The 14,349-nt window shown below is 37.0% G+C and overlaps 1 protein-coding gene across 7 annotated transcripts in view; it reads left to right on the forward strand.

Moving 5' to 3' along the window:
• Positions 1-14,349, forward strand: part of SUPT3H (SPT3 homolog, SAGA and STAGA complex component) — a 255,443-nt gene that overhangs the window by 157,133 nt on the left and 83,961 nt on the right. For all 7 annotated transcript variants that reach the window (XM_059843063.1, XM_059843066.1, XM_059843068.1 and 4 more), the window contains 2 exons: positions 12,573-12,659; positions 13,820-13,910. In XM_059843063.1, the coding sequence (XP_059699046.1) occupies positions 12,573-12,659; positions 13,820-13,910 (178 nt within the window). The remainder of the gene's footprint in view (positions 1-12,572; positions 12,660-13,819; positions 13,911-14,349) is intronic.

Below are 14,349 nucleotides of genomic sequence, written 5' to 3' on the forward strand. Positions count from 1 at the left end.
TTTTTGTTTGTTGCACTTTACCGTCTATAGTCTTCCCTCTATTTCCATAAACACTGCAGAGAATATCTCTAATAATTAGAGAAGAATGTCCTTTTTTCACCCCCTTTAAACTGTTCACTTATGCAAAAACATAACGATCTCTTCTTGTAGAAACCTGTGTTACAATTTTTCTAGGAGATAAACATCAGAATCCTGGTGGTTGTGCTCAGGCTCAACTTTTACCATGGACAGAATCACAGAATCAAGATGTTACTTTATGTCCTTGCTTTTTTGCCCTGAGACTCTCATCTTCTCTTGAAGATTTCAGTGATGTTTCTCTGGAACTTAGACCTGCTGGCACTTTCCTTTGTGCCTCCCAATGGATCAAGATAAAGACTGGAAACACTAATTTTCCTCCTCCCCACTGGCATCACTGGCATTATCTTCTGACTCCTCTGGCACCAGTAATGGGTATCCTGGCTTTGGGCTCAGCCTTCGTAACTTAACACGTGAGCAATTTCAGTGGAGCTGCACTTAATTACAAGGCTGCAAAGTTGGATTCCCAAAGCAGAGTTCTCCTCAGGGTAGGGGAAATTATTTCTCTTCTCTGCTTGGACCTGTTGCCAGTTTCCAGAGGTTTTTGCAAAATACTGAGTACTTTTGTCCCTTGACATGAATCTCTACTTCCTCTGTTTTATCAGGCTCCTGGCTCAGTCAGCTGGCAGTGGTTTGGATTGACTGGGCTGACTGTGTGCCAGAGCCTTTCCAGTTCATACCCAGTTAGAGAATATGGAAATTATGAAGTATTGGTAGGTAAAATATTCAGAAATTTATTAAGTATGACCAAATTTCTCCATAGTCAGTTCAAATCTGACAGTAGCCAATAACCTGAACTTCAAGAGAAGTATAAGAAATACACACAATGTTCAAGGAGGTTCATGGCCCATTTTCTGTTTTCCTGCATTCAACAGGTAAAGTCCAAGTTCTACCCATTAAGAGCAAGTAACCTCCGAAATTTTCCATTGAAGATTAAACCTCTTTAAATAATACAAGAGTCATGGGGTTCTGTAGTACTCTGCATGACTGGAAGGGCTTTTTTTATGACCATTTTGATGGACTGTTAGAAGTTTGGAAGTAAACCATGGACCAATCACATAAACGTCTTTGATCTAGAAAATTTTTGCAAAGAGATATTTCTGTCTTATTTCCTTTATCTGTCTCAAAACTTCTCTGCATCTTTCCTTAAAAACTGTCATGTTTTACACTCATCCCTTTCATGTCATCCACCCTGCACTCCTGAGAAGTCAATCCAGTCTCTGAACCAGGAAATCAGTCTCTGCTGCCTCCAGGATAACTTTTTTAAAAAAATATCTGTCTCTCATATCACCCTTGGGCTTAGGAGGAGCTTTTCTGAACAACTTCAAAGATACTTTCCATTGTTATTCAAATTATTTGTGAAATGCCCTCATATTTTAGTATATTCTAATGTTGAGAAAAGATAATGTATCCAGAAAAGGTAATTTCAGAGCATCTCCACCCAAGCTGAACACAGCATTTGTACATTCATATCCCAGTTGTGGGCTCTTCATCAGTTGCCAGGTGAACTAGTCCAAGATCTTAGAATTCAGTCTATTTGTTCATTAGACTTTAAAGCCCTCACAAATTTTTATGTCAAGAACCTACTTAAAAATTAAAATGCTTTAACTATTCCAACAGTTGCATTCAATTTTAAGGATCTAGTAAACATTATGAAGCAGAGCTAAGGGAAATCCCACATGGTTAATAAAGTTTTGGTAGTAATAGGAGATAAAGTTTGAAGTTTTCATAATAGATTGTCTAAATATCTCCAATACAAAGCATTAAACAAAGCAGGCCCAGAAGCTGTTGTATAGTTTTTAAACTGTCTTCAGAATCTGAATAAATGTAATCATTTTCAAACTATTGATGCTTTGGCAGAAATGTTACTACTCTTCCCCTGTGTTGTTATCTTATCACTATTTCTGTTCAGATTTTCAGAGTGCATTTTATGTGTTTTTTATGTTAGCAAGGTCCTTCTACCTCCCAGTAGTTTGATTTTAACCATTTTCACATTTTCATTAAAACTGTCTTTTAGTAAGAGGAAGTGTAGTAATTTATCCTTACAGGGATGTTGTGACTCAAACACTCCCTTCCCTTCCTGTTGCTTGATCCAATGTAATTAAATAATAGATTTCATTTCATAACTTTGCAGTAGCAATAAAGAGGAAATTATGTTCTGAAGGCATGTTTATTTTTTTTCCTCAGCCTTTTCATGGCTTAAAAGTGATTCTTTCTCTTCGTGCTAAAGTAATGTGAAACAGCCTTTTCAAACTTATGTCCTTGGGAAATGAATGTTAATTAAAGAATGAGCATTAAATAGGAGTTAGGAAATCAGGGCCTTTTTCAGACACAAATATCTGTTGTTCAGTTTTTACATTTATGCTCCTTCATGGTGTTTTCTTTTCTCTCTGAGCAAAGCTCCCTCCTTTTTGCTTTCTTTGATTTTCCTAAGACAAAATCTGTCCCATTCATGCTGTTGATGCCTAGAGAGGCTACCTGGAACAGAGGCTAGACAAAGTTAAAGAATAAAATAGGTATTTATTGAACACCTAGTGCAGTACAAGAGCCTGGCCATGGCTCTATCCAAGATGGATGCAAGATGGACAACTGGTCATGAGTTTTCACTCTTTTATAAGTTTTGGTCCTCTTACATATTGGGATTAATTGTCTAGTTTCAGCACCAGGTTATGAAGTCCCATCCTTCCAGATTGCTCTCCTCAATTCGCTCTTGTTTTACTTTTTGGGACTGAAGCTGCAATGGTGTCCTTGGTTCTCAGGCTGAAAAAGGATTGTTTTGTCTGACAACTGTGAGGAGAACTTGCTAACACTTTATATGAAGTTCAGAGTCACACACCAATACAGTACAGAATCTGAAAAATATAAAGGCTAAAACTTAAGGCATCACTATTACCTGCACAATTTACCTTAGCTGGTTTTTTGTAAGCTCTGAGAATTATAATTCATACCAATGAATAAGAAAATACAGTGAAACAACACATACTTAGAAAAAATTGGACTTCCTTTCCTCATTTTTACATGAAAATGAGTAAGCCTTGGTCTGGGACTATTGTTTTCCCTCTATTTTTTCCTTTCTGTTGGATTAGAAGATTCTTGGAAGAAAGTAGTTACAGATTTAGAATATTGGAACCATTTTGAAATGTCCTGGAAAGACATTTCTTGATATAAGACAAAAAAGTTCATGCAACTGCCTATATTGAGGTGCATTCTGATTATACCTTGTCCTCATTGACATTAAAGATTTCAGGCCAGGATGAGCCTTTCTCCAGTATCATAATGTATTCTGCACATCTTGTGATTGAAAAAGTATTAAAACTAAATGATTTTGATTATTTTTCTACTAATAATTTGGATGCATTTTTTGGATAGAATTTTTCTACAAATAATTTGGATACATCTTGCAAGGTGACACCCGAGTTTCAAACTTCTGCAGGCAATATAATGTACCTGGAGCCAAGACACCTGTGTGGTCTCTCTGGCATCCAAAACCATTTAAACCTATAGTCCTCTGCATCTCTTACATGTCTCACTGTTTAATCAGAGAGATCCTGCAGAATTTACTTGAAGTCCCCATCCGGACTGAGAAGCTTCCACTTGGTTGGTATGTGCACTTGAGTAGGTGAGAATTGAAAAGTAAGAAGTCCAGTGGGAATCATTTCAGGTAAAATCTTTTAAAATTCAAAGTCTTCCATCAAAGTCTTCCATCATTACCATGGTATTCCCTAGCATGAACATGATTGCATCTCTCTCCAGGGCTGTGAAAACTTCTGGAGCTAAGAGAAGATGTTGGTATTTTTGTATTTTGTATTTTTAATGTTTGCATTTTTGTTTGAATCTGAATCCTTTTTTTCTCCTTTTGTCTCCAACTCTAAATCTTCAGAGCATGGTCTTGCTTATGTTTTGAGATTTGATTTTTTTAAGTATGTTTATATTCTTCATGGCACCCCAGAGCAGAGCCTGGGCCCTGCTCTGAGCCCTCCCTGCACACAGGGACACCCAGGGCTGAGGGCCCCTCTCAGCTGTGTCTCCTCTCCAGGCTGAACAGCCCCAGCTCCCTCAGCCTTTCCTCATCAGGGAGATGCTCCAGCCCCTCCATCATCTTTGCCACCCAGCACTGGACCCACTCCAGGAGCTCCATGTCTCTCTTGTCCTGAGGAGCCCAGAACTGGACACAGCACCCCAGATGTGCCTCAGCAGGGCTGAGCAGAGAGGCAGGATCTGCTGGGAATGCTCTTCCTGATGCCCCCAGGACACCATTGGCCTTGGCCTCAGTGCTCACGATGGCTCCTGGACAGTTTGTTGTCCCCCAGGATGCCCAGGTCCTTCTGTGCAGAGCTGCTTTCCAGCAGGTCAGTCCCAGCCTGTACCAGTTCCAGCGGTTTTTAGTCCTTCCTGCGTTTTCCTTTGTTGAATTTCAGACAGTTCTTCTCTTCCCATCTCTCCAACCTGTCAAGGTCCCATATATTCAGAGCACTAATGGTTGCCAGCTCTTCATAGCAATACTTCATTACCCTGAGGCTTCCTCTAAAAGCACTTTATCTCTGGCCTTGGAGTGGGTAAATACATGTCTTATTCTCCCTGTGTCAGACAGTGACGCCTGATTCCAATTTGCTGTCATATGGAAAGGAAGAGTATTTATTTAGTGTTCTAGTGAAACTAATATGGGGCAATGATTATTTTCCTGTGTGAGCAATGTAAGGATACATGATTTAAACAAATGGTGCTCTCAACAGCAGTGGGAGAAAGGAACCTGTTTATATTAGATGGTCTCTCAATCAACAGAGAACCGGGGTTTTTCTGCTTGCAGCCTTGGAAGCTGTGTAAGAATAGTCCTGAGTGGTGGTTTCTTCTGGGATTTGAAACCAAAGGACAGGAAGCTGGGGGATAATATAAACCTCTGCTGGTTTGCATGCCACAGTAATATTAGAGAAAGAAAAGAATTAGAAATAATTGATGGATAGGAAATGAATCTGAGTTAATAAACTAAATATTCAGTAATAATGTTATCTTCAGTTCTTATGAATAGTAAATTCTAATAGTTTTTTTTTTGCTAGAGGAAATGTGAATGCATTTATTGATAAACAGTTTGCATGTTCTTATTTCTCAAAAGTAACATTTCGTAGCATAAAGGCATTCAAAGATGTAACTTAGATGGAAATAGTAGTTATTGTTGAGATTCTCCATTTGGAATATCTATAGTGATACTGCTGTAAAAAAGAAGCAGCCCTTTTGAAAAAATTTCAGACCAAATCTTGTTAGTTTTATTTTAATTTGGACTAGATGACCTTTAAAGGTCCCTTCCAGCTCCAACTATTCAATGATTTTACAATAATTTCCTCCAAAACTTCATAGTTTATATAGTTTAGATGCAGGAAAAATTAATGCCAGTGATTTACAATGGAATGGAACCACTTACCTCAGCATTTAGAATATCCTGACAATCCTAGAACAGGGACAATCCATACCAGAGGACATCTACACTCAGCTTCAGAAGTGGGGAAATCTGTTTGCTGAGGTTGGATTAGGCCTTTTGGCTGTGAGAATTGTTCAGTTTCAGGTTGGCTAATGAATCTTTCATATCTATAAAGTTCACACTTCACAAAGCTTTTTTCACAGTCTCTTGCTCATTCTAAAGAACACTACTCCATCATTTCCACTTGAATGATATTTTTCAAGCTTTTTTTTTCCCTCCCTTATAATAATAATAGATGCAGTACAAGTTTCCAAGTTTGTTTTCTTGCCTGCTGTTACCACCAACAGTGGGAGAGAACATCAGCTGTGGCCATCCCCAGTGACACACCAAATCTTGAATTAACACCTATGTAGCCAGTGAATAATTTGACCACATTAAAACTGAGTTCAGTGAGTCTGAATACTTTTCTGTACCGAGGGACTTTATGGTTTTAACGTTGTTGGTATAAATTCACTTAGTTTGGTCGGTGTTACCTCCTATAAATGTCAGGTGTACAATAGGTTTCTTTTGTTTCCTGGAGAGTAGAAGAATTACAGCTATAAAAGTTGGTCCAAAATGTTGATTTTGGAATTTTAATTGAAGGAAGGAAAAAGAGAAAAAAGTCACGCCTGAAGCTAAAGTTGAAATATGGTGATTGTTCCTAAATGCATTAAATTCTTTTCCCTGCATGTCAGAAAATGGGGAATTAGCTTAACTTCTAATTTAAGAAGTTAAGCTTAAATTATTTATAAAGAAAAGATTTTTTTAAAAAATACTTTGATTCAAGCTCATATTTTTCAAAATAGAGGTATTAATTTCACTGTTTACTTGAATTTTTTTCCTTAGTAATCTAATATAATTTTAAAGGAATCATTCTGTCTCCAATAGATAACAAAGCCCAGGAACATGGTGCATTTTTAGGTTGGCCCACTCCATTACACAGGCTGACTCCATGAAGTTTCTTAAAGGTCCTTATATATTTCTGATTTTTTCCTTCTTTTTCTTTGGTATTTTTAGAAAGATCTTGTTTGCAACTTTAAGAAGAAACAATCTGTCCACATTCTTCCTTTGCTGTTTTTGCTCCCTCTGAGTGTGTAGCTTCTTTTTTTGTATTTTTTCTAATCTGATTGTATTGAATATGTTGCGAAAAGTGATGAAGAACAAACCAAGAAAAAATGTCTAACCTTCTATGATCAGGAGTATGTGAAGTGCGAGTCAAGTGAAGAGAGATGCTGATATCTAAATTCATATTAATTGTTCAATTTAACAGATGGGAATATTCAGAAAATAGATTCATCATAGTGATCTGTGGGGCTCTTTGATAGCAGTGGTGTGGTAAAAACTCTGTAAGCTGAGGTGTGGGGCTTTTTTTTGGAGCTCCAGGGGCTGACTTTCACCCAATTTCAGTCTGAAGGCAGCTGAAGGAAGGGCTGTTCTCTCCAGTGGCTGAAACGACCTGTGTTCTTAATTTTATATCAGCTGCTTGTCACCCCTGACATTGAAACCATTGAGTATTGAACCTGCACATTTGTTCTTAATGCTTTTTTACCTACATATTGCCAAAGATGCTTTTGGGTTAATTTTTTCCAGCTATGAGGAACTAGCTGTAGACTTCGTATCTGTATCTTGATCCAGCTCTCTCAGCTGCCTGGACTGGAAGTCAAGAGAAGATGAGGTGAAGCAGTCAATCTTGCTTCAAATCTTGCTTCAGGGACTTGAGAGCTCAGTTTTCATAAATGGACAGATATAGTAAATTTTGTCATTGAAACCAAGATCTCAGTAGAAGGCAGGAGCTGGGGGATATGAACTTGTGTTTTCTTATTTTCATAATCTGTATGGACTGAGATTCACTGTATGTCCAACCTATTATAAAATAAAGCTCTTAGCAGTCTCTACAGCTCCCTGAAAAGAGGCTGAAGCAGGTGGGATTTGGTCTCTTCTCTCAGGTAACAAGTGATAGGACAAGACTAAATGGCCTCAAGTTGTGCCAAAGTAGGTTTGGATTAGATATTAGGAAAAATTTCTGCAGTGAAAGGGTGGTCAAACATTGGAACAGACTGTATAGGGAAGTGGTGAAGTCGCCATCCCTGGAGGGATTAACAGATGTGTGGATGTGACCCTTGGGGACGTGGCTTAGTGGTGGCATCGCAGTGCTGGGGGAGTGGTTGGATTTGATGATCCTAAAAGTATTTTCCAAGTTAAACAATTCTATGTTTCTAAAGCCTCAAAATGTGATACAGAGCTTCTAGAGGTCACATTTAATCAACTGATGTTATCTTAAATGGTCTTCAGTAAAAAAATACTTGCATTTGAAACGAAGTACCTATTAAAAAGAAAATTTATTGTCTTTTAATCTGCAGATGGATGTTTTTTGTTTTAGATAGCTTGTGATGATTCAGTCATGCTGGTGAGCCCTTGTGCAGTGATCCAAATCATTACCTGTGAGGGTGTTCTAATGGGCTCCATAATGTAATTATCTCCCCAGGATGTGCTAAGTGAATAAAGCACATCCCTTTGCTGAGTTTTGGAAACAAATTCCGTGTTTTGCCTCCCTGTGTGTTAGAATAAGAAGCTCAGGTGTCACCATTAGTAACATGTGAATATTACATGGAAAGATTGACGTGAAAACCTATATTTACCTTTTCTATTTAGTTGCCTTCATAAAAGTATCAGGATGCTCTGGAATGTATTTACAGGACTCTATCTGAATTCAGAATATTATTTGGTAATTTTATAGGAGTGTGGTTTTTACATAGAAGAGGTGAGAAAAAAGGACATTTTAATGCATATTCAATAAAACAACAACCTTCCTGCCTCTGAAAAAAAATTCATCCAGGTGAATTTTCTTGTATAATGAAAACAAAATCATAGCTCCTGCAGCATTATTCTTGGCTCCCAGCAGTTCCAAGGCATGCAAACATCACCATTCCAGCTCTGTCCTGCAGTTTAACTGGAAGGATTATGTCACAACATGGTATGTTTGTTTTCCAGCTTTTTGTCTGTTTGTCCATCAAGATGGTTTTGTAGAAGAAGTATCGGTGATTGTTGACTTTGGAGGTAGTGGAAGAAAAAATAATTCTGGAAGAAAGAAAAAAAGCAGACAGTCCCATTGAAGTAACTGTGCTTCTGTCACAGGAGAATGAATACTCCTTTCAACAAATCTATAATTTGCAGAAGTTGCAAAAAGAAAATAGCCGTAAGGTGACTGTTAACATACTTCAGTTCATCCTGCCAAGAAAGTTAACTTCATAAAGTCATTAAACCCATGATTACATTTTAAAATATTATTCCCCAGCCATTTCTTCTTAGGCTTTAAAATATAGTTACTGTATATACTACCTTCTTTGTAATGGGAAAAATTGTAAAATACACTTATTTTTCATAAACTCCTAATTATTAACAGAGCTATTTGCGCTCCTATAGTTAAAATCATTTCAACACTTCCGTTATTTAAACTTCACTTTTAGGGGTTCATAATTCTACTGTAATAAAAAATATATGCAGACTCTGAGGTCTCAGACATTGTTTGCTGGTATGAGGGAATTTAGTCTGTTTTTCTTAAAAAAGCTGAGTAATTTAGATTGTTTTCTGTTCTTCAATATCATCCCAAACAAAATATTTTGTAACGTGGACCTACTTTCAAACCTGAAAAAATTAAGAGAAGTGAGTATGTTGGAACTGCTGCAGCCCCAAATTCTGTGACTGGCACTGAGGCTTGGAGAAGGGAGATGGTGGGAAATTCTTGCCATAACTGCTCCATTGCTGTGTGGTGACCTCCTGTATGAACAGTTCCTGCAGCATTTCCACCCCACCCCTCATATGGAGTCACAGGCAGTGCTGCTCCCTGAATGAAACCCTCCGTGCTCCCACTGCAGCCAGGGGTGAGGCAGGTTTCAGAGAGCTGAGAAGGCTTTTCTGGAATGACAAATGCTTGGGTGCTCGGAGATGGATCGGTTCTTTGGCACGGCTTCCTGAAATCTCCCTTCATCACGTAATGACTCGGGACCTTCAGCTCCAGAAATTCAGGAATCAGGCTTATTGCATATTAATGGCAACTCTGGGACAGTCAAATAAGACAGTTTGTTATAATACTAATTATAGCAAAGCACTCACCTTGTGGTTTGAATGAGTCAATTATGTGTGTGTTAAACTATAAATACATCTTCCCCCAGCCTCGGCTGTGTGGGACGTAATTTTTATTTAATTGCTTGGATACATATTTACCTGAGCATACCCTGGTTTCCCAGGTAAATACGTGTACCAATGCATAACTCATTATGGTCTGTTTGAATAAATAATCCATATTTTATAACTGTACAGGAAGTAATTATTTTCGTACTTTGCTTTCTTAAAGCCAAAGAAATTAAATGCTGTGTGTCCATTCCTTAAAATAAAATAGATGCAGAAGTCAAGGCAATACGAGAATAAAGTTTTCATTGTTTTGGTAGAAACTGAGAATATTATTCCAGATTTTGATCTTGTGTTTAGCCCAGAATAACTCCATTAAAGTAAACAGTGTTATTCAGGATTTACTTAGATGCAAATGGGACATGAACTTGGCCTTTGCTCCTTACTCTCCTTTCCTTCATCACAAGGCTCCTGCAAGCAGCTCGCACACAACCTTTGCTATAAATGTCATTGTCACATGTTTACAATTTGTAAAAATAAGGTATTTTAGCTACACATGGAAATTAACATACCTGAACTTTATGTCTTAGAGAGTCATGGAATGGTTTGGATTGGAAGGGGCCAAGAGATCATCCGTGTGCATGTTTGAGAACTAGCGCATGCTTTCCCTTTGGACATTTCTGCCATTGTTTTACATGATATTCGGGAAAGCTGTGTTGTGTTATCACCATGCTAAGGTCAGGTTTTCTAACACTTTTAAGCTCAGCGGGGCCAAAGTCAGCCTTGGCATAAATCCATTAGCTGCAATAGATTTACACCAGAGAGGAATATTGGCTCGTTCTTGGTAATTTTTTTTTTTTTATCCAGCTCTTTATATTTTATGTTAGAAACATAAGTAGCTTGCGTGCCCTCAGACTAATCAGAATAAGAAACTGTTTTGCTTATGCCAAAAAATAGAGCTATCGTTTTTCACATTCTTACATTTTTCAAGTGAGATTATGTTACTGTGACTTCTGAATTCCTGAAATCTCTCTGGTCTCGGTGACTGCAAGAGCCAAAAGAGGGTTGCAAGGGGAAAATCTGAACCTCTTCATGCAGTATTTTTTGTGTTGTGCATACCAGATACAGTTAATGTTTTGTGTTCATGTGATTAGTGTGGAAAAAAATTAATGCAGTCCGGTATTATGATTTATGGACTGAATCTTTTGCCCACTGAACACTTGCCAAAATGAAAGCTTCCCCTCCCCCCCCTTCTTTGGATATTAGAAACAGCTACTGTTTTTGTTGATCTTTTTAACTTCTGAATAGGCCTATTTCAAGTCATAGCAGCATGGGAGCTCAGATTAATAATATACTTATTCAGCCAGTGATACTGAGTGAAACCATTGCTAGTGTGAGTATAAAGGGTAGGATTTCTTTAAATTATTTTCAGGTGCATTCATGCATTTCTAAAGAAGAATACAGAGCTATTTGAACATAAATTAAATTGCTGTGTATTGATCATGTTACAGGTGTGTATGAATTTTAATATCAAGAATTTTTGAAGGTGTCTCTTCTTTTGATGACTTTTGTGCTGTGCTCACTTTCAGTTTTCCTTCAGTGGGTTAACAAGGCTAAGGGCAAAAAACCTTAAAATTAAATCTTGCTTTTTTGGATTATGTTTTTTAATTTAGAGGATAAAGTGTGTGGCACCCCTGCTATCTCAGTTGATACAGCATTATGCTTTATGCTGAAACTGCTTGTCCACGGAAGTGATGGATTCCCCATCTCTGGAAAAATTCAGAGTCAGACTGGATGGGGCTCTGAGCAATCTGGTCTAGTTGAAGGTCCCTGCTTGTTGCAGGGGGTTGGACTAGATGACCTTTTAAAATTCCTTCCAGCCCATTCTGTGATTTCATGATGATGATGGGATTTGCTCCTTTCCCCTCACAAGTCAGAACAAAAGGCTTGTGAGGGGAAAGGAGCAAATCCCACTGACTCTTTTTGCACATTTGGGTTGAATCTCCTTAGCCCAGTACTTTGATAAGCATCAGCTGTGCAGATAACCCAGGTTACCAGATTTCTAACCCTGTTCTGGTTTTGTGTATAAACCCCAATTTCCTGCACCTACTGAAAGCTGATGTACTTAGTCCTTTACAAAGAGACTTTTTGCTCTATACAGCACAGTTTGAGGTGTCTGAGGCCTTTGTAGGCTCTGTCACAATGGATGTGAGGGCCGTCCATTGCTTCACACTCCTTTGGCCACCTCTTACCAGGTTTTTTGTCATTCCTTGCTCAGTCCCATCTTTATTGCTTTGACAGCTGAATGGCCTGTTGTGTTCAATAAGGTTTTTCTGTTCCTTCATTAATAGAGTCAGTGTTGCCTGTCAATTCATTTTCTTTCTCCCAAATGAAATAAGAGCATTCCTAAAAAAGTTCTTCATGTGCGTCTGGTTTGTACTAATGCTAAGTCGAGTAGGGGTAGAGTTTCTTTCAAAAAATACTTAGGTAAGCTGTTTAAAATTAATATTTGTTATTCTAAAAAATTGGGAGAGCGATCAGCCGCCTTTCCACAGTTGCAGATAAAGTGCTATGGCAAGAATTTGGCATTTTTACATTGCCTGAGAGAATTATATGTTCATTTTCTGTGCTAAGAGAAGAAAAAAAAATGGCAGCAGGACTTTTTAAAAGCAATCATTTTAAATATAAACAAAAAAGCTTTTTCTTGAGATTTGTCAAAGGTCTTCCAGGCTTTTCATAAAATTGTTATTCACTTCTTGGCAAACAAGACTCGAGTGAGTGACACCTTTGAGAGTCCCAGCTTGTATTTTGCTATGGACAACCATGCAAAATATTATCTGAATTTATTTAAAACAAACCCCAGTGAATAAAGTTTTTAACACTGAAAAGGCCATTCTAATATATTCATTTATTTTAGTTGCAGCAAGCAGCTGAAGTTTCTCAGATGAGAGGAGCTCGAGTCATCTCTGCTGAAGATCTCCTGTTCTTAATGCGCAAAGATAAGGTACAGTAATTAGAAATTTTTTATTTTATGTAGTCAGCTGCTTTTGTGTTTTCAAGTGCTTTCTTAACCTATGTAAAGGAATCCATCATCATGAATACCTTTATTTTAAAAGTATAGCTGCTTGCACTTGTATGTGATTGAGCATGTTATAATCATTCTGTAATATCTGAAATGATAATTGGTTTTTTCCTATAGCTTCAATTATCAATTTATTTTTTTTTCCTAAAGCTTTAGGGTAGATTATATGCTTTAGAGCTCAAAACAATTTCTTAGTAAGATATAAATATTGATCCCTATACTTTATGTCCCTTTAATTAAAAATCAATAATTCTGATTTCCCCCTGCTTATGAAGGGTGTCAATGTGATATTTGCTATTGAAATCATTATAGTTCAGTTATTTAGACTGTCTATAAACCCTCTTTATTATATTTTGTAATATTTTTCCTGTGTTTTATCCCACTAAAACCTCCAAATTTGGGTATGGCCTTGCTTTCTCTGAATAGTAAGTAGAGCAGGTCAACAAGAGAAAAAAAAAATTCTCTCCTCACAGTTAATAATTATTTTAAAAATTGTCAACTATTTTTAATTACATTATTTATTCTTCCTTAATGTCCTTTTCTTCCTTAGTTTCCCTCTTTCTCTCACCCTTTTCTCTCCTTTTTTTTTCTTTTCCTCATTTGACAGGTGAAACCTAATGAACAAAACTATTTCAAAATTAAACCCCACTAAAACATGAAAATAAATTGCAGTTTCTTTATCTGATAAAAGCTGTAAGGCTGTTCTGAAATCAGTGGTTGATATGGAGTCAAAGTTCATGGAAGTGTGCATTTCTAGCCTAGAGTTTCCGAAGTAAGCAAACATTTTGGAGTTCCATAAAAAAGCTGATATCTGAATTTCTCCTTTCTGAAAGTCAAACTCATTTCTGTCTCACAGCAAAGTACCAAAGAGCTCAAATAAATACTGTTTAATATGGATTTGCTACTGTTACAAGGTAATTTCTATGTATGGATTTTCTGCAGAATTTAAAATGAGAACTATTTTAAAGGCTATATTTACTGATTAATGTGCTACACGTTTGTATGTTTGTGTGTTACAAAGTTTATTAAATAAGAAATAACTATGTAATAGTCATTAATAGAAATGTATTTTTTTCTCATAGAAGAAGCTTCGAAGGCTACTTAAATACATGTTTTTTCGAGACTACAAATCTAAAATTGTCAAAGGAATAGAAGAAGATGACCTCCTCGAAGGTAGTAAAAAAGAAATTACTTAATTTGGGAGAGGCTTGATGTCTTGTAAAAATGCTGAACAGCTCAATGCAAAGTATTAATGTCTGGCTTAATAGAGACACAAAAATAGTCTCTTTAGAGGAATGTTGCTGAAAATCTCTGCTTTTCCATTTGAAATATGTAAGCATTTGCATCTACCATCCAGATGAACAGTACGACTTTAATGTCAGAGCTCTGTTGAAGTAAGAAACTGGTCCTGATTAAAGGGCTTATTGATTTCAGCATCTGTATTTTAAATGCACCACCTGCAATTGAATGAACATTTGTCAAATTATTATCAAAAGGTTTTGATATTGATATTTTTGACATGCTTTAAAAAATTAAACCCTTATAATCTGAAGTTACTGAACACTAATATGTGATGTGGGTGGTTTTTTTTCTGTGTGGTTTAACATTTTAT

The sequence above is a fragment of the Haemorhous mexicanus genome, chromosome 3 (assembly GCF_027477595.1).
Source record: "Haemorhous mexicanus isolate bHaeMex1 chromosome 3, bHaeMex1.pri, whole genome shotgun sequence".
Classification (NCBI taxonomy): Eukaryota; Metazoa; Chordata; class Aves; order Passeriformes; family Fringillidae; genus Haemorhous; species Haemorhous mexicanus.